This window comes from Balaenoptera acutorostrata, chromosome 7, assembly GCF_949987535.1.
Source record: "Balaenoptera acutorostrata chromosome 7, mBalAcu1.1, whole genome shotgun sequence".
Lineage (NCBI taxonomy): Eukaryota > Metazoa > Chordata > Mammalia > Artiodactyla > Balaenopteridae > Balaenoptera > Balaenoptera acutorostrata.
The window spans coordinates 56,468,073-56,489,163 of NC_080070.1; the positions used below are offsets into that span (position 1 = coordinate 56,468,073).

General features: G+C 36.3%; 1 protein-coding gene across 4 annotated transcripts in view; it reads left to right on the forward strand.

Moving 5' to 3' along the window:
- The window catches only part of CDK14 (cyclin dependent kinase 14), a 575,870-nt gene that overhangs the window by 286,151 nt on the left and 268,628 nt on the right, over nt 1-21,091 (forward strand). For all 4 annotated transcript variants that reach the window (XM_057550063.1, XM_007195799.3, XM_057550065.1 and 1 more), the window contains one exon: nt 11,454-11,577. In XM_057550063.1, coding sequence (XP_057406046.1) covers nt 11,454-11,577 — 124 coding nt within the window. The remainder of the gene's footprint in view (nt 1-11,453; nt 11,578-21,091) is intronic.

Below are 21,091 nucleotides of genomic sequence, written 5' to 3' on the forward strand. Positions count from 1 at the left end.
CAATGTAAAATTGTTTCCCATCTACAATTCTATACAAACTATCAATGAAGTGTGAGAGTAGGATAATTATTTTCAGGTGTTCAAGGAGTCGAAAAGTTTGCATACCTTGCATCCTTTCTCAGGAAGCTACTTGAAGATGTACTGCGCTATAACTCAGGGAATAAACCAAAGCAGAAAAGAAAAGGAAACCAGGTAGTAGAGGCTACCACAAAAGAGAGATGGAGAACCTCAAGACAATGATGAAAAGAATCCCAGGATAACAGCTGTGCATCGAGCTGAAAGGGTAACCAATCAGTCTGATTGGCGCAGGTCAGAAGTCTCCAGGAGAGATTTCTAAGAAGATGAACGGGTTAGACAGAATACCAAATGTGTTTGAGCAGATTTACAAGATGGAAGAAGAATTTGGTGTTGAATTAGTGATAACCACAAAGAAAATTCAACAAAGGCAAGCAAACCAACCAACAAAAGAACTAGATAGTTACTAACACGAGGAAAAACAATTATTGTGCAGGGGAAGAAAGTAGTCATATAAAACTTAATGGTTCAGCTGTAAATAACATTTACATGATTATAATACAGTACAATATTACGATCAATATGTAATATTATAAAATGTAATATGTAATCAATATTACATGTTGATGTAGTTAGAAAACCACTTCTTTAAGTGATTCTGCTATAGCCAGGCTCATTCCAGGATTAGCATCCTAAAGCAGTCATCCATTTCAGCTGCCACATTTTATATAAAGGTCAGAATCACTGAGATTAAGAACTTGTCAAAGAGCATTTTGATTATTTGTCCAATGTTCTCTTCCTTACATTGCATGATTCATATATTAAATTACAGTAATTAGCTTGTTATTTCTGACTTTATATGTACTCATTCACATAGGTTTTTCATCATTTTCATGTTGAAGATAATAGTTATACCTTCTCTGAGGGTATGGGAAGTTAAAAAATAGAATGCATCTTGTTAATGCCTGTGTTTTGGCATCTGAATTGTAGTGCATGAAAGCAAACAGCCCTCATTACCATGTTGGTTTCCATGGGAGGCCACTCAGTTAATCATGCACTGGCTTTTCTTCACAGTTTTGTCTGCTTAGAGACAGTGCACTCCTCCAGGGTTACATGTAGGATCTGCACTGCAGGTGAAATTATTCTCAAAGAAGTCTGACTATGACACCTTGACAGATGTCCCATGGGTATTTCTGTGTGATGGATTAACATTTTTTTCATGTGGTGATATTTATTGTCACTTAAATCGATGAATGCAAAATGAAGAACATAAGAATAATATTTACTAAGTTAACAAGTGTTCATAATGCTGTGCTAGATGCTGATTAAAAAAAAAAACAACAGTTGAGCTAAAATAAGACCTTGTAATGGTTCTCTATAAATGTAAGGTGTGAAAACCAGGTGAGATAAGCAATTATCTTTAAAAGAGCATGTTCTTGTAATAACTCTGAAGCTCTGCATTTGGTTAAATAGTTCATAGATCATTAAAGGATAGGAATGTAATAAATACTGAATATTTATTGTGGTGAACAGAAGGAAAACATAGCGATCAAGTCCTTTTGCTTCTAAATTTGACAGTTTTGACTTTTGGTTTCATCACTATGCAGCATGACAGTATATGGAAATATTTTAAACATTTATCTTGGATTATAAAAATGTACATATCTTTGTTTAGATTTCATATATACTTGTTTATTGTGAAGAGGTGGGATGCCATGCATCTGAGAATTGAGGCGATTGTTCTTTACTGTGAATCAGGTAGACTTGCAAGCGTTACAAAGGTGATGTATCACTGAAGGATGAAGGGGAAGAAAAGAACAATTGAAAGAGTACATAACTCATGATTTCATAGTAAAGCATAGGCTAGTCTATGGTAATTTTGTACTAAATCCCAGGAAAACATCTGTTAAAGTTTTATCTTTCGTGCTGTATATTCCTTGTAAGCACTGGAATAAACTCATAAGAAAAATTGTCAATGTTAACTAAATTGCTATAATCACTTTGCTACTTTAATTGCCTACAAAATGTGTCTGTTCTCAGTATGGCCTTCTGAAATAAATATTCACTATTAACTAATGGTCTGTATTATATCAATTTTAGACAAATGGGTAATTTTAGCAGTTACTTACTTAGAGGACAATTTAAAACCTGAATCGAAAGCCTGAGGACATTGGCCTTGTTGTAAATATTTATGATGATTAAAGGTATAACCAATTGCTAGAACATGATAATTGGTATGTAGGAAACTGGTTAGAATTTTGGGCAGAAGGTAGTTCATTTTTCCCCCTTTACAAACCATTCACTATGAATTTTATTGGGTTTTGACTGTCACAGCTGAGTTGAAGGCAGACTTGTATTGAAGTTCTTCATTTTATAATTCTCAGTGATTTACAGATTGATCAGTTTTTTAAAAAATGACCATAACAGTCTAAATTCCCTCTTTCATTCAGCTTTACATGTGTTCTTTAAAAAATGATAAGCATGAGAGACTGAAAATTAAGGTTCATTAAAGAAAAGAAAGATTAATTGATGCTGTCTCCAGCTCATATCCAGAAATACAGGTGCTTGAATCTTATCACCATGATGACATTGGGTCTTCCTGTGTTTTTATGTAATTACCTTCATTGCCATGTCATCTTAATGACTTTTCTAGAAGATTTTTTTGTAAAAACATTTGCCTCTTTTTTTTAAAGAACTGTAATCCAAAATAACCAAAGTAATTCTGAATTATCTGCCTTGTTCTCTGAAGTATCTGAAATTCTTTGGACATAAAGCTGAGTTTTATTTTTTATCTCAATATCTATATTAATTAAAAAGATATGAGGATTATTATGGTTGAAAAATTGCTATTTTTCCAAGAACAAGCAGGTGTATAACAGTCAGAATAATGTTATGCCAAATTAAGACTGTCTCATACAGATGGCACTGAGAATTGATTCCTGAATGAGACTTTCTAATGTTGAGATAGAAAATCAGATAACACCTGATTTTCTCCATATTTTGCGTTAGAACTCTCATTTAGTTGGTAATGATTTCCTACTATGCATTACAGTGAATATTAGCCTTTCATTATTCTGTATTTTGGGAAATACGGTTATTTCATGGAGCCATTCAAGAGTGTTTTAAAAATTTGACACCTAGTCTCAGCACCTGTCCAGTTTTCTTCGGAGCCTTTTCATCCTATTTTTGTTATAACAAAATGATTTTCCATGTCTAGACAGTGAAGGATTAACAATAAAAGAAAGTGAAATTCATGTGTCAATTCATATTGTGTTGGATGTTCAGAGGGGGTCTGAGTAGTGAATTTCTGTTTAAGATGTGGGGCGTGCGTTCCGTTGTTTAGAACATGTCTTTTGTATGCTTGGCATCATCTGCTGATGTGCTTGTTAATGATTTGAATCAGACAAAGGAATCAAGGCAGCTAACTGAACAGCCCACTCTTTCCTAGAGATGCTTTAAAACCCAGATTGAAAAGAAATCACCCCCAAGATTGATGAAATACAGATAGTCGTTAGAAGTATGCCCTGTGATATTTTATTTGTTAGATGGAATTACCCAGCTTGGTGTGGCAGGGGCTGTGGTATCCAGTGGAAATAGGAAAGATACCCTCCTGGGTTTCAAGCTTCAAGCCATTCACCTTGCCTCTCTCCCGTTTAAGATGGATCTTGCACTCGACCCCTTTGTTTGCATGTTTTCCAAGACAAACATGAGGACCCAGGGGAGAAATTAGCTGAGTAACAGAGTATGTACACACTTCCAGGGATTTTTCTGAAAGTCCTAGACAAGTTCAGCCTTCATGTGAGTAGCTAGTACATTTCATAGATATTTTCTCATTAATATATAAATCCCTGTTACTTGAGACCTCTCTAAGAAGATGCAGAGAGAGGTTTATTGATCATACCTATCAAACTCAGAGTCTTTACTGCATTCCATTTCAAACATATTTTTCTCTATTGTATAGCTTGCAGAAGTGATCTTTCTCTAAGACTCTTACACTCAAGATTCATCACCTTTGTCAGTTTTTCAGTCTGCATCTGTCTCCCTCAATTTTAAAAAAAGTTGCATTGGCCTTATCAACTGATATTAAGACAATTCATGTTGATAGTGTTTAAGGTGTTACTTTAGGCAGTAAAACCATTTTAAATTCTATTTATTCCTTTTCATTGTGTGTAAAAAGAATGGCCCTGTAGTTGGGGGAGTGTTGCATACATTCACAAATGAAGTTGAGCAAAAATTTGTATTTCATGCTATTTCTTTTTGGTTCCAAAAAGTGTGCCTATCAGTAAGGTCAGTTGTATACTTAATATTATTATATTATTAGAATTCCTTGGAATAAGTGTTTCAGTTTCTCTCTTGGAAAATTATGTTGGGCAACTATTAAAGCCAGTAGCTTAAATTTGATCATCTTGTTTCTACTCAGCTAAGGAATATTTCTAATACTAATTTTAGGCTGCTGACCAAGTTTATTAAATGGAAGTTTCTCATCCTCAGCCCTCCCCATTTTCTTCATCATACATACAAACCCTAATAACTTGGAAATCTACTTAGTATTAGTATACTAATATTAAGTATTATACTATATTATATATTATTATATAATATTACATATTATTATAATATATTAACATACTAAAGAAGCTAATGTGCTTCTTTCAAGGAACATGGCAAAACACAGATCTGTCTTACAATCCCCATTTGACTCCTTGTGAGTATCCCAGTTCTGGTTCCCATGGCTCCAGTCAACTTGCTCACTGTGGGCATCTCGGTGCCTAGAACAACACCTTGTTGATATCCACCATTGTATTGAGGCAGGAGGAGAGGGCGGAATGGGAGGCCAACTTAAGGATCACAGGAAGTGTGCAAGAGCTTTTTCCCAAGAGTTTGCCCAAGTATTTGAAACTCTTATTTTTTGAGTTATTCCCTTCCAGAAAGTTATCATCTTTAAGAATAGAATATTAATGTATAAATAACGTAGAGAATGAAAATTAAATTTTTGTTACATTATTTAGAAATGATGGAACATGTTCCATACCTAAGACTTATGAGGGAGTAGAATGAAGAAGCAGAAAGTTAAATGAAAGAACTCAAAAAGGGCAAAACGTGGCAAGACAAACTGTCCTTACTACTCAGATTTTCTAAGACCCAGATCTATCTGTAGTACAGGGCAAAAAAGGACATACCTATGACCTGATGACCTGGCATGAACGTTTGTGTCTTACACCATCCCAGTAGCACACTTAATACTGTCAAGTATGTCCAAAGTGACAAATAAATTATACCATAATGTTTTATTATCTGGGCTTTTATTTCTGTCTCCCATATATCTCCATATAACCTTCTTAGTATTCTTTTTAAAAAATTCAACACATAAAATTGCAATGTTGTGTAAAATATAAACTATTTGGGAATGTATTATGTACATTGTATTACAAATTGTGATTTGATATTTGCATTAGGTATTTGCAAATTTGAAACTCAACTAAGTGGAATGAATCATCCTTTTGAAAGTTGAAGAAGACCTAGTATTGCAGTAAAATCATTATCTGATGCATATTTTAATGTATTTTCACATTCAGTAGATATTTTGAGGACTCAAATTTTCTAATTATTTTTCATTTCTAGAAAGTTTGATGCGTGAGTAATTTAATGTTTGTGAATCCTGTGGATTTTTAAATGATATAGTGCTAAACATGGAGCATATTATTTGAAGCATGTATTAGCCATGTACAACTTTGGTTTATTTACCAATGTCACATTTTCTAGCCTTGGATTCACACAATGTGTAACTACTTTACTCAAATAGTATACATAATTTTGGGGTAGCAGTATTTTAAATTGTGGGTGTCAGAGCAAGACAAAAATGGGAACTATCTCTACTGCCTCTACTACACTTGCTGTGGGCCCCTTTTCCCAATTCATTTAGTTTCTCTGAGCCCTTATTTCTCTATCTGTGAAATAAAGATAATAGTATCTGCCTAGCAGAAGTGTTGGAAGGATTAATTTACTAGTAAGTACTTAGTAAATGGCAGTTATTACAGCTGCTCACTTTGTAGAGTCCCTTCTATTTCTGTTATTCATAAAATGAAAGGATACAATTTTTTTTTAAAATAAATTTATTTATTTATTTTATTTATTTTTGGCTGTGTTGGGTCTTCGCTTCTGTGCGAGAGCTTTCTCCAGTTGCGGCAAGTGGGGGCCACTCTTCACCGCGGTGCGCGGGCCTCTCACTATCGCGGCCTCTCCTGTTGCGGAGCACAGGCTCCAGACGCGCAGGCTCAGTAATTGTGGCTCACGGGCCCAGTTGCTCCGCGGCATGTGGGATGTTCCCAGACCAGGGCTCGAACCCGTGTCCCCTGCATTGGCAGGCAGATTCTCAACCACTGCGCCACCAGGGAAGCCCCAGGATACAATTTTACAGCATGAATGAATATTAAGGGCATCTGAGACAGTCAGTCATTTTTAAGAGGAAAAACCTAAGATACAGAGATTTAACCTTGGTCCCCAGGTGACAGAAAAGTAGCTTAACTAACTCTCTTTGTAAGAATTGCTGCTGTGCCATAAGGCATAGGGTGCATTGCTCATCACTCTAATAAGCCCTAAGAGACCCTGGACATCCCTTGAAGATAGTTGACCCAAGCCCGGAAAATCTGCAAGATGTTCAGTGTGCTTAGTCTCATATTAAATGGAACCACATTTATTAAATAATGCATGGATTTCAGACCATTCATGGAATGTAATGACTGTAAGCATTGAGACAAAGAACATCGGATCACACATCTTTAGACTTTGACGGGGGTGGAGGGGTATAAAATTTGTTGCTCCCTGCAAGTGCCAATAATTCTTTTGAGTAACAAATATATTAAGTCCAATGATGTGTGTGTGTGCTTTTTACCAACTTGCTCTCAATGTTTTGATAAAAAGCCTTATCTTGATATTCTTCACCTACTTAAAGTCTAAAGAGTTTCAGAAGGGAATAGAAGGAGTATTAAAGGATATTCCCAAGAAGTATATGCCATGGCCCTGAGAATATGAGCTGCTTTCTGAGGGGGATGGCAAGACAACGGGGCTATAGATAGATCTGCTGCTGGTAAAAGTGTCCCTGTTCATCGTATCATTGCTATTTAAGGCATTTTCCCATGGGGATTCTTATTGCAAAAAGTGAACATATTCGAACTAGAGTATAACTCTTCAGTGATCGTACTGTAGGATTTGAAGATATCTCCTTTTATAAAGTTGAATAGACTATCCTGAGGGGACAAGGTATTCTTAGGAAGACCTTATGGCTACTACAGTAGAAAAATAAGAAGATAGAAATGAAAATATGTTAGTTTATCAGCTTCAGGACATAAAGCTGTCTTCTGCCATGTTATTTATTTCTAAGAGGATTTTAAGTAGCAAAAATAGACATTCAAGAATCATATGCTCATTACATAATATGCTAATTGAGGCTTACAAACTTGGGTTCACTTAATCAGAGCACTTTGATTATATTGGGTGTATAACTGTATTCATCCATGCGTTTAGTAAGCATCAACCTCATTTAAGATAATGAGGTGTAGTGGAAAGTTCACAAGTGCTGTGTGATGGTTGGATGACTTTAAGTTTCTCGTGCTTTTAGAACTTTAGTTTTCTCATTTGTTTAAAATAAAAGGAAAAATACAGGATCATAAAATATATGTAAAATTACTTAGAACAGCCTTTAAATGAGTGTAAGCCTTCAATTAGTATTACTCTCCCTTCCTTTTTTTTCAGTACTTGAGATTGCATTGATGTTCACCAAGTTTTATTAGCGAGTAGCAAAGCTGATTTTTACTCTTTCTCTGCATGTGACCCCCTCTTTGGTGGTCCTTCTTGTTTTCACAGTACCCTCTGGTTTTCACAAAGATCAAATATAGCTTGTTATATGGTGATTTATACAACAACCAAGTGAAGTGGCTTTCTTAAAAATTTACATGGGCAAGTTAGATACTTGCCTGTTTGCCTAAAGGAAGAAGTGCCCAAGACTTGCCTTTCTCAAAACACTCCCAAAGAATATTCCATGGGACATTCTATTAAACTCAGTGCTAATTCCTTGTGGCCTTCCCACCCCTAGCTAGCAGTACATTTTCTGTTAAACACATTAAAATGTGATTTCTAAAACACCAAGTTTACTAATGGTTTCAGTGAAGTATACTGTTGTCCCCTTGCCACCATTACTATTATGATGGTGCATTGATAATTTTACTGTTTCATATATTGTCTTCTTTTCATTTATTTAAATTTTTCTTCTTAATTTGTCTTCTTAGTGATCTGCTTGCTTGGTCTCCTCAATTTTTTCCCTCAGAACAGCAAGAGGTTTGTCATATAATACATCACTTCATCTTGTGCATCTAGTGAATGCTTGTTTTCCTATTAAAATTTTATGTGTAATGAATTCTGTTTTCAGAGTGACAAGTTTCCTCCCTCCTCTGTGCCTTCAGTACACTCAGTTCACGTTGCTGTCACAGCGCAGACCTCTTTAAGTGGTAGTTATCTGTTTATGTGTCTCTCATACCCAGTGGGCTGTGAGTTCCTCGAGTCCGGGACTACATCTTATATCCTGTTCATCTTTGCATCCCTCTTACGTGACAGCACCTGGCACATGGTTGGCACTTAGTGAATCCTGAATGAATTTATTCTATGGGGATTTGTTCTGACTTTGTGCATTGATCAAAGATCTAAAAATTTGTTTGGGGCTCTAACTTAATGTTTGGGGCTCTACTTGTCTTGTTTGGGGCTTAGTTTATCATGTATACAACTGTAGTTGGAGTGTGTGGTTGCATCCTTTCCTATCACTGATTTTCTTAATCCTCTTTAATACGCTACCCTATTTGAATAGCTTCTGGATTAGCATGAGGATTATATATTTTCACTAATTGGTAAAGGTATTAAAAGAAGAGCCCTTTGGGACTGCTTGATCTATCCACTTCTACCCTTAGCTTCTAGAGACTCCCATTCCAGGCGTCTGTTATTTCTGGATCTGCTTCATCCAGCTGTGTCTAAATTCTGTTCAGTCATCACATTACTGGTATATGAGTGTCAGCTGTGCACCCAGGTTAGGACGGTGGTTAAGACACAGTCTGTGGGAGATAGGGTAATACCGTAACTGCGATAGACAGATGTAGCGGCTGCCCCAGGAGCACAGAGGAGGAACCCCTCACACAGACCTGTAGGGAGAGGGAAAGCCTGGGGTCAGGAAAGCCTCCAGGGAGGAGTGGTTTTTGAGGAGAGACCTAAGAAATACATGGAGATTAGCAGGCAAAGGTGAGACAGGGCTCTTCTGTCAGAGAAGAGGTAAGAACAAAGGTCAAGGGCTGAAGGGCAGTATGCTGTGTGTAGGGGGGTGCGTGAGACTGCTTGGAGTCAGGGAATGTAGAGAGATGATGCCTGGGCACCCAGCGGGAATCAGGGCTCAGCTCAGCAGCCTCGAAGGCCATGCTGTTAGATGCCCAGACTTTATTCTGTTAGTTGGAGGAAGCAGCTTCTCTATCAACACTCCCTACTTGTGTTCTGGCCAAGATTCCTACAGTAGAGTGGTTAAGGGCATGGAGTCAGACTTGTTGGGTTTTGAGTCCTGGCTCTGCCACTTAAACTGATCCCAGTTTCCTCATCACTAATACAGATTTAATAGTGGTACCTTCACCACTAAAATTATTACAGAGATCAAATGAGTTCGTATTCTATGATGCATAGAACGGCAGCTGGCACTTTGTGTCATTGCTTGTTCAACTAAAATGTGTTGCTGTGGTTAAATAGATAATCGCAGTCTGGTAAGTCTCTGCTAGCACCTTGCAGAATGCAGACTTTCTTTTCAAAATCAGTTTATTTTTGAAATTAAGTTTGTTATGTGGTCTGCCTTTGTGATTGATTGATTGATTGATGAAAAGCTTTTGAAAACACAAAGCAGCTTTATTTGCTCATCCTTTCTCCCTGCTAAACTGAAGGGATATGGATTTTCTTAGAAATTGTAAGCTTTCCGCTTCAGGACGCAGGGGGTATTAGAAGTGAGGAACGAGGCTGGAAGCTGCTGGTGATGGTGTTAAGTCTTTCCATCTGCTACACAGGAAGGATTGAAAGGAGGAGTCCAGGAGACGTTTGCTTCCCGAGGTTCTTGAGCCAGTAATTTAATCCAGGCTAACACAGAACAGCTTTTTAGTTTCTGGTACTTAGATTCTGGAAATAATGATCCTAGGCCTTCACTGCTCCACAGCATACTATCACATACAGAGATTTTGAAATGAATTCATCTACTGTTATTTCAAGGTATCCACCCTCTAAAAAATTTACTTGGCTTTCAGAGCCCCTAGTTAGTTGGAAAATATTCCAGAAATGCTAGCTTCCAGGGCCCTCAAGGAGTAGCCAGTCTTCTCCATTTGAAGATCCTGGAATCCTTATACTGCCCATACTTGGCATCTAATTCATTTAAAATTTCCCTGAAACTGCATTTTGTTACCAGCTGATTACATAGACTATGGTATTGATGGCACTTAAAACCTTTTGTTTTTATTTTTGTTTTAGGAGATTGATTTTTAAAAACTATGTCAATTAGGATTATTTTGGCAAGTAAATTGTTTAAAGATAGTCTCTTTTTTATAAACATTTTTATAAATACTGGAAAGCCTAGTGAATCACATTTTTTGTTATCAAAATGGAAACATTTGATAGGATCCAATATGAAACTAAACAGGGAAGGCCATCAGTCACTTCTTAAAATTATTTCTTATAAAACCATTGCTCTTGAATTCTTGATTTCTCTGTTTTCTGTGTTTCCTTTCCCTTTAGGACAGGTCTGTTCTGTAATTAGTGAAGGTACATGTCTGTCTTTAGGCAACAGCCTAATCTTTATGGCCATATGTGCAAAAGCAATATAATTACAATCCAGTAATAATTGGACCATGTGACTGTTTTTGTTTTAATTACTTGAAATCATCTTATCTTTCCATTCCTTAAAGCATGTTAATGGGTGAATCCTTGGGTACCATGTTTATGTCATTTCTATGGAATTAAATACACACACATTTACATAAACTTAGTAAAAAATTCTGCTTCTTTTTATAATATTCTGGATAGATTTTTTTCTCTGTCTCAAGCATCAATTTAGACCTGAAGAAATCAAATATTATTTAAAAAATGATTCTTTACATTGTGCTTAATTTATAGAACACAGATTGGATTATAGATCTTTCTGGCTGAGGAGGTATCACTCTGGGTTGACATAATAGGTTGTTAGAAATTTTCAGATTTACTTCTTAATGAATTAGGAATTTCCATACCCTTATGCAAATTCTGGTTAAATAGTTTGGTAGGAAATTTAGTGATGGGTACCCATTTTCACTAAACACAAGTACTTGGCAGACTGTATGTAGAAACTGGCATTTGTCTGTGTTCAGATTTTAACTTTTGTCTCCCTATTTTTTCAGTTGTTTTTATTTCAGTTGCTGCGAGGGCTGTCTTACATCCACCAGCGTTATATTTTGCACAGAGACCTGAAACCACAGAACCTTCTGATCAGTGACACGGGGGAGTTAAAGCTGGCAGATTTCGGTAGGAAAGCAGTTAATTACCAGTCTATTTTGTCACACTGTGAGAATGCCAGGCAGATGGTGGCACTGCATTTGTTTAGGTGCACTTCTTCTATCATTCCAGATCCTGGTAACATTTTTTCAGGAGTGAAAAAAAAATTTTTTTTATGATCAACATCATGCTTGGTAGATTTTTTAAAAATCCACATTGCTTGTTAAAGCCTTAAATAATCATAAGCACAAATCAGATCTCATATATTTCCAAAGGAAAAGTCAGTAAAATTTTGAATATAAAATACATTGAAAGAAATCTATTTTTTCCATTTTCTATTATGAAAATGTCAAGCACATTCAAAAGTAGAAGGATACAATAAGGAGCCCCATGACCCATCACCCGGCTTCAACAACTACCAATATATGGTCAAACTTGAGGAAACGTGGATTTAAACCTTGGGACTGTTTCAGAGCATCACAAAATATATTCAGTAGTGTATGTTGTCCTGAGATTTTAATAATTTAAAAATCTAGGGGCAGTGTTAACCTTTCTGAAACTGACTGTTGTTTCAAAAATTCTCAATAACTTTATAAAAGTAGACACTGATGCTGATTTAAAAGTTGAGGTCCTGGCCTGGATCCATTACAAGTCATCCCTTCCTTGAAGGTTTTAAGGTTGGCCTCTTCCAGCTTAGAAGCTTTCATCCAACACTGACTTAGGCACCCAAAGAGGAGCAGAACTGTTGTGTCGTCCTTGCTGGCTCCCCTCACTTCATCACGTCTGATGTGTCTGCACTGCCCTGACTCTCTGTCACACCAGAGTGTGCCAAGTCAATTCCCAACACCAGGAATGCTGACGGCAGCATGATGTGTTGACATTGCATTGCCTCAATTATTTTTGAATACATATTCTGATTAGAAGTTTGTTCCATTAAGAATGGAATGGAAATATTACCCTTGGGACACAAAGACGCCTGAGGTTGAGATATGGGCTTTTAACGAAATATGATTATCTTTTCCCACCCCACCCCCCCGAGAAATAAAAGAGAGCAGGAAATGTTTATTTCTTATTTCAAGGTTAGTAGACTGTTCAGTACCTTTGGAATGACTCTACTCTTGGGTTTTGTATATTCTTTTCTTCTAAAATTGAAATGAAACAAAAGTTAGCATGATTGGTGATATATTGCAAAACTTTGTTTTCATCTTATTTGTGTGTGTGTATATGTTGTTTGCTGTCAGGTTTTAGCATCAGAATACTACTAGGTGGCTAGATGTAAAGTCTTTCTATTACAGTGTAGAAAATAATGGGAGAGTAGGTGAGTGGAGGAGAGAAGATTTGCAGTTCCTCAAATTCAAGGCTGTTGGGTTTGCTGTGAACATATTTTGTAGTTTGTCAGTATTAGTATTAAATTAGTAAGAATTTATAATGATTTTTTTCTGGTATGTTAATATACTATAAGGTATATGTTGGAATAAATTATTGTATTGAACATTTAATTTTGCTGGTTTTCTTGTATATTTATAGAATACATTTTTACAAAGTTTATTTTGTCTGTATAACCAAGGGAATAATAGAATTGTATCTAAGTGCTTACTGGGGGATTATTTTTTAATTTTACGATGACATTTTTATTATAATAGGTAAGTTCACCTTAAAAGATTCTTATGGATCTTTAAAACTGACATTTTGCAATAGATTCAGAGATAAATTCAAGTGTAATTTTAAACAACTTAGAAAGTTTTTTTTAGAAAATTAGAAAATTTAGAAAGTATGACCAACTCAGAAATAACAAATATTAACATTTTTGTTGTATATTTTCCCAGTGTCTTTCTCCTCCTTCTCTCTCTCTTTTCTTGGTTCTTCCACCAATTATATAATCCTCAAAAAAAAAAAAAAGAAACATTGTTTTGTAAGCAGTTTTCACATAAGAATATGTCATGGACATTTTCTCATGTTATTCAATATGAAAAAATCATTTGTAACAGCATAGATTTTTCCTTTAATGTCCAAGACCTAGTCTTTTTATTCAGTCCCTCATCAGTGAACATTTTGGTTCTTTCTAATTGTTCATGATTATGCACAGTCCTGTATTGAATGTTCCATATATGCTGCAATTACAGCGTTGTGTGTTTTAAAGCATTTGATTCTTTGGACCAGACTGCGCTGCACAAAGGTTGTACCTCAGTGTCATAGACTGAATCTTCTTGCCTGGAATACAGACTTGGCATGCATCCTGTGCACGAAGTGTAATGAGGGAGGCTCATTCACCAACTGACAATTTCTCCCAATTGTGCATCATTTTTGTCTTTTAATTTAAGACATGCGATTAACTGTGATTTACTGCGGTCGGGCACGTGTTTGTGTCTGAGATGAAGGAAACACAGTCTGAGATGGAGGAGCTAGACAGTCAAAATGGGACGGTTCCAGACAGCAGAACAATTAGAAACACTAGGTCTTAATTCAGAGTTTGATGTGTAAAGAGCTTTAGCAGCAGTTCCTTTGTCCTACCTATATCTCTTATGTGAAAAATATCATAAAATTTTGATTAAAAGATAAAAATGAAATCTGTATGAGCATAATTCCTGTATCATAAATGCTACTGTTTTTATTAGAGGAAATATATGGGGGGAGGGAGAAGCACTAAAATTTATTGAGTTTATTCTATGTGCCAGCCGCTTAGAAATTCTTGTTTCATTGTCTCTTAAACCTAGTAACGTATAGTAACCTATACTTCTGAGAGAGACATGAGATTCAGAGAGGGTTAGAAATTCTCACAGGCTTGATTATATGAGGGTAGCTGCTCACAAAACTGGAATTCAGATGCTTGATCCACATCCTTCAATTTCAGGTGGCCCAGGATCTTTATATTTATATACATAGATATTTTACCTTACAGACCTGCCTAATCTTCCAGTAAATTATTGTTCTTTATATATATTTATATTTATATATTAATAATTATAGGAAATTACTAACCATTCTATGTATTTTATACATACGACAAATATGACACTCATGCTACAAAAATAGATTGCACTAATACCAAAAAAATGCATCACATAATTTAAAGAACATTTTGTCATTTGATTAATTCAATAGTAATGAGTGATTTCAGCCTTAGTCCTTTGGAGATTTTACCTGCTGGACAAGGTGAACCAGATGATCATGTATCCGTAGACCCATTCATGTCTAAACGGAATGCAGTTCTGAATTCCAGGTGGTCAAAATGCTGTACTATTTTTTTTTCCTTGTAAACAAAATCATATTTAAGCACTTACCTGAGACTTGTTTTCTGTATGCATTTAAAAATAAGTAAATTACACATGATTTAGAATCACTATGGCTTTCCTAATGCAGAAGTTTGTCCCACCTGTGTATAATAAGATAATAAAATTGTGTAGCGTTCAGGCTCATTTCTTTTTTTTTTTTTTTTTTAATTTACTTATTTATTTTATTTATTTATTTTTGGCTGCGGTGGGTCTTCGTTGCTGTACGCAGGCTATCTCTAGTTGCGGCGAGCGGAGGCTACTCTTCGTTGTGGTGCGCGGTCTTCTCATTGCGGTGGCCTCTTCCGTTGCTGAGCACGGGCTCCTAGGCACGCGGGCTTCCGTAGCTGTGGCTTGCGGGCTCTAGAGCGCAGGCTCAGTAGCCTTGGTGCACGCGCCTAGTTGCTCCGTGGCATGTGGGATCCTCCCGGACCAGGGCTCGAACCCGTGTCCCCTGCATTGGCAGGCGGATTCCTAACCACTACGCCGCCAGGGAAGCCCCAGACTCATTTCTAAAAAAGGGTTCGTGTTTACATTATTTTTGGGAAAAAATATTTCAAATCTCTTATCCAGCCTATGTCTTCACTACCTTGCTCCTCCTTGCCTACTGTAGTACAACCAAACGCCAAACGTGTTCCCACATCAGAGCCTCTTACTTAGCCTTTCCCTTTGCCTGGAATACTGTTCCTTCTGCTTCTCATGTGGCTGCCTCTTTCTCATCACACAGATCATAGATCATATGTTACCTGTTCAAAAAGGCCACCTTTCCAAAAATAGAATTTTACCACTATGATCACCCAGTTCAACTTCTTCAATAGCACTTATGGTATGCTGAAATTATTTTGTCATTTGTTTATCGGTTAATTTTTTGCTTCTGCTACTTGATTGTAAATTCCATGAGGGCAGGGACATGGCCTGTCTCGCTCACTCACTCACTCACTCACTCACTCACTCATTTATTTATTTATTTATTTGGCTGTGCTGGGTCTTAGTTGTGGCATGCGGGATCTTCATTGCAGCATGCGGGATCTTTAGTTGCGGCATGCATGGGGGATCTATTTCCCTGACCAGGGATGGAACCCAGGCCCTCTGCATTGGGAGCGCAGAGTCTCAGCCACTGGGCCACCAGGGAAGTCCTGTCTTGCTCACTCTTGTCTGTGCTATGTTTAGATCATAGGAGCTGCTCAGTAAATATTGGTTGAATGAAGAAACAATATGCATAACAAAACTGAGTATTGGTGTAAAGACTAAGACCCACTAATTTACTAATTACTAATTACTAGTGAATTTACTAATTTCTGCTTGATTCGCTTTAGCAAACTAGCAGTTTACAAATTAATTTTCTCTTCATCAGTGCTGTCCTGGCTGGGCACAGTCAAGAGTGCAGATGGAATTAGATGACTTCAGATGGTGTTGGAGCCTCAGGATTGCTTTGAGGCTCTTATACATTGGCTCTACATATCTAACTGGTATTATATTTATAGCCTCAGGCTGCAGAAATAAATATCACTGAGTGAATGTAGACATGTAGAAAAGATGTATAAGATTTGAAGTTCCTACTCTGCAGACCTTAAATGATTGTCTCGTTGTACTATTGTTGAAATCAAAGTGTGTTGAGCCTTGAATTAGGAGACCTGGCTCTGTCTATAACTAGCTTATGACTTTCAGGAAGTCATTTATCCCCTCTGAGCTTACACTCCTCAACTAAAAAATAAGTGCATTGAACAGATACTTTCTAAGATTCTTCTCAGAGTTGGTTTTTTATGTTGTACATTTCTGAAATTATTAACTTATTTTCTAATGATCAGATATTCACTGTTGGATAAAAATCAGTCAGTTGAATCCATAATCAAGGCTATACCATCCCTTCCTATGGTCTAATTTTTTTATTCTGGCTTCTAGAAATTCAAGTAGATGAGAGCCACACTTTTATGATATGTGTTGAGATCACACTAAAAGAAAATTATCGTAGTGTGACAAGTAAAGTAAATGCATAAATAAGCTCACCAAGAAGTTAATGTTCATTTGTAGCATGATAGTATGAAAACTTAAAGGTATTTTTCCATGTGAATGAAATGAAAACAAAATAGATGAGTCTATAGAATTGCAGCTTTCTGTAATTCTTGCAAGATGATGATGATTGTGTCACCCACATTTTCCAGCCATTCTTCTGCTATTTTTAGGGGTCAGGGCCTTGCTATATGGAAAGACAGCTGGGTTAAATTTGCCCCTGAAAAAAAGAGACAGTGCAAACTCTGTAATATAAGCATTTAAGGTCTTGGCTTATTTTACTGGCTTTCCTAATGTAGGAACCAAGTTAAACAGCTCTGTGGTTTTAATCAAGTAAAATTACATAGGTCTCTTTCCCACCAGAGGTCTAAAATGTTACCTTCCTAATGTTGGTAGTTTCCTCCTCCAGGCTGTTCCTTGTCTTAATTTGAAAAAGGAAATTATTGTAAATCACATTTTAGATTAATTTGCAGAACACACCAGAGATGTAACTCTGCAGAGGCCATGGTGAGTGCAGGGTTTGTTTGTAATGCGTCTCTCAGAATTCATGTAGGGAATAGTAGAAAACAGAAAGAAATCAACTGCTTTCAGATGCAGAGTAGAGTCTGTCTGTGTGATAAATATAAAGTCTCTGAATAAAAGCCTATTAGTCCCCAAATTACAAACCTTTAACTATTTTTTATCGTTGGCCTATAAAATTCACCATTGCAGCCATAGTTATAAATTCAGGGTTAGATATAACTAACCATGCTTTGACTGGTAGGATCCAATTTTACTCTATCTTTGGTTTAGAATATAATTTCTATTAGCAAAAATATCTGTATTGTCTAACGAGAGGTATCAATCTACTTTTAGAAAGGTCCTTTGAAGTTTAACATAAGCAGTTTTAATGCAAAGTTTAGGCAGTTGCTTTCAGGAAGATCTGAAAACTAAAGAATATTTTTATAATATTTGTGCTACAATATGAACCAAAGAAAGGGCTGTTTTTCTACCTAATTTTTCTGGGCTTCATTAAAACTCCAAATCAAAATGTACATGTCTTAAAATGTATCAAATACATTATCAACATTCCATGTTAGAAATAATTTGATTAACATGTGAATTAAAGTTAATCCCCATGACTCATTATTTTAAAGATGTGGTAACCCTTTTGAAAAGGAGTGTTGATACTTCAAATTGTCTTCTCTAGGATCATGAAATATCACTTAGCATCATTATTTAAATCTTGTTTAATATCCCCACTCATCCATTCAGAAGTTTTCTTGGATTCAAAAGGGATGATGATGACATTTCATTATATTGTTCTTTCTGTTTTGTGTTATCATAATGTAACTTTTCCCAGGTATGTTAACATAGCTGTTTTTTTTTTCTCCTTTTAAATGGACTTTATTTTTAAAAAATTTATTTTATTGAAGTAGAGTTGATTTACAATGTTGTGTTAATTTCTACTGTACACAAAGTGATTCAGTTATACATATATATACATTCTTTTTCATATTCTTTTCCATTATGGTTTAAAACAGGATATTGAATATAGTTCCCTGTGCTTTACAGTAGGAACTTGTTTATCCATTTTATATATAATAGTTTGAATCTGCTAATTCCAAACTCCCAATCCATCCCTCCCCCACCCTCCCTCCCCCTTGGCAACCAGAAGTCTGTTCTCTATGTCTGTGAGTCTATTTTTGTTTTGTAGATAAGTTCATTTGTGTCATATTTTAGATTTCACATGTAAGTGATATCATATGATATTTGTCTTTCTCTTTGTGATTTACTTCACTTAGTATAATAATCTCTAGTTGCATCCATGTTGCTGCAAATGGCATTGTTTTATTCTTTTTATGGCTGAGTAGTATTCCCTTGTATATATGTGCCACATCTTCTTTATCCATTCATCTGTCGATGAACACTTAGGTTGCTTCCATGCCCTTGCTATTGTACACAGAGCTGCAATGAACATTGTGGTACATGACTCTTTTCGAATTATGGTTTTCTCAGGGTATATGCCCAGTAGTGGGATTCCTGGGTCGTATGGTAGTTCTATTTTTAGTTTTTTAAGGACCCTCCATACTGTTCTCCATAGTGGCTGTATCAATTTACATTCCCACCAACAGTGCAAGAGGGTTCCCTTTTCTCCACACCCTCTCCAGCATTTATTGCTTGTAGATTTTTTGATGATGGCCATTCTGACTGGTGTGAGGTGATACCTCATTGTAGTTTTGATTTGCATTTCTCTAATGATTAGTGATGTTGAGCATCCTTTCATGTGTTTGTTGGCCATCTGTATGTCTTCTTTGGAGAAATGTCTATTTAGGTCTTCTGCCCATTTTTGGATCGGGTTGTTTGTTTTTTTGATATTGAGCTGCATAAGCTGCTTATAAATTTTGGCGATTAATCCTTTGTCACTTGCTTCATTTACAGATATTTTATCCCATTCTGAGGGTTGTCTTTTCGTCTTGTTTATGGTTTCCTTTGCTGTGCAAAAGCTTTTAAGTTTCATTACGTCCCATTTGTTTATTTTTGTTTTTATTTCCGTTTCTCTAGGAGGTGGGTCAAAAAGGATCTTGCTGTGATTTATGTCAGAGAGTGTTCTGCCTGTGGTTTCCTCTAAGAGTTTTAGAGTCTCTTTCCTTACATTTAGGTCTCTAATCCATTTTGAGTTTATTTTTGTGTATGGTGTCAGGGAGTGTTCTAATTTCATTCTTTTACATGTAGCTGTCCAGTTTTCCCAGCACCACTTATTGAAGAGGCTATCTTTTCTCCATTGTATATTCTTGCCTCCTTTATCAAAAACAAGGTGACCACAGGTGCATGGGTTTATCTCTGGGCCCTCTGTCCTGTTCCATTGATCTATATTTCTGTTTTTGTGCCAGTACCATACTGTCTTGATTACTGTACCTTTGTAGTATAGTCTGAAATCTGGGAGCCTGATTCTTCCAGCTCCGTTTCTCTTTCTCAAGATTGCTTTGGCTATTCGGGGTCTTTCGAGTTTCCATACAAATTGTGCAATTTTTTTCCCCTATTTCTGTGAAAAATGCTATTGGTAGTTTGATAGGGATTGCATTGAATCTGTAGATTGCTTTGGGTAGTATAGTCATTTTCACAATGTTGATTCTTCCAATCCAAGAACGTGGTGTATCTCTCCGTCTGTTTGTATCATCGTTAATTTCTTTATCAGTGTCTTACAATTTTCTGCATACAGGTCTTTTGTCTCCTTAGGTAGGTTTATTCCTAGGTATTTTATTCTTTTTGTTGCAATGGTAAATGGGAGTGTTTCCTTAATTTCTCTTTCATACTTTTCATCATTAGTGTATAGGAATGCAAGAGATTTCTATGCATTAATTTTGAATCCTGCTACTTTACCAAATTCATTGATTAGCTCTAGGAGTTTTCTGGTAGTAGCATCTTTAGGATTCTCTTTGTATAGTATCGTGTCATCGGCAAACAGTGACAGCTTTACTTCTTCTTTTCCAGTTTGGATTCCTTTTATTTCTTTTTCTTCTCTGATTGCTGTGAATAAAACTTCCAAAACTATGTTGAATAATAGTGGTGAGAGTGGGCATCCTTGTCTTGTTCCTGATCTTAGAGGAAATGGTTTCAGTTTTTCACCATTGAGAACAATGTTGGCTGTGGGTTTGTCATATATGGCCTTTATTATGTTGAGGAAAGTTCCCTCTATGCCTACTTTCTGCAGGGCTTTTATCATAAATGGGTGTTGAATTTTGTCGAAAGCTTTCTCTGCATCTATTGAGATGATGATATGGTTTTTCTCCTTCAATTTGTTGATATGGTTTATCACATTGATTGATTTGTGTATATTGAAGAATCCTTGCATTCCTGGGATAAACCCCACTTGATCATGGTGTCTGATCCTTTTAATGTGCTGTTGTATTCTGTTTGATAGTATTTTGTTGAGGATTTTTACGTCTATGTTCATCAGTGATATTGGCCTGTAGTTTTCTTTCTTTGTGACATCTTTGTCTGGTTTTGGTATCAGGGTGATGGTGGCCTCGTAGAATGAGTTTGGGAGTGTTCCTCCCTCTGCTATGTTTTGGAAGAGTTTGAGGATAGGTGTTAGCTCTTCTCTAAATGTTTGATAGAATTTGCCTGTGAAGCCATCTGGTCCTGGGCTTTTGTTTGTTGGAAGATTTTTAATCACAGTCTGAATTTCAGAGCTTGTGATTGGTCTGTTTATATTTTGTGTTTCTTCCTGGTTCAGTGTCAGAAGGTTGTGCTTTTCTAATAATTTGTCCATTTCTTCCAGG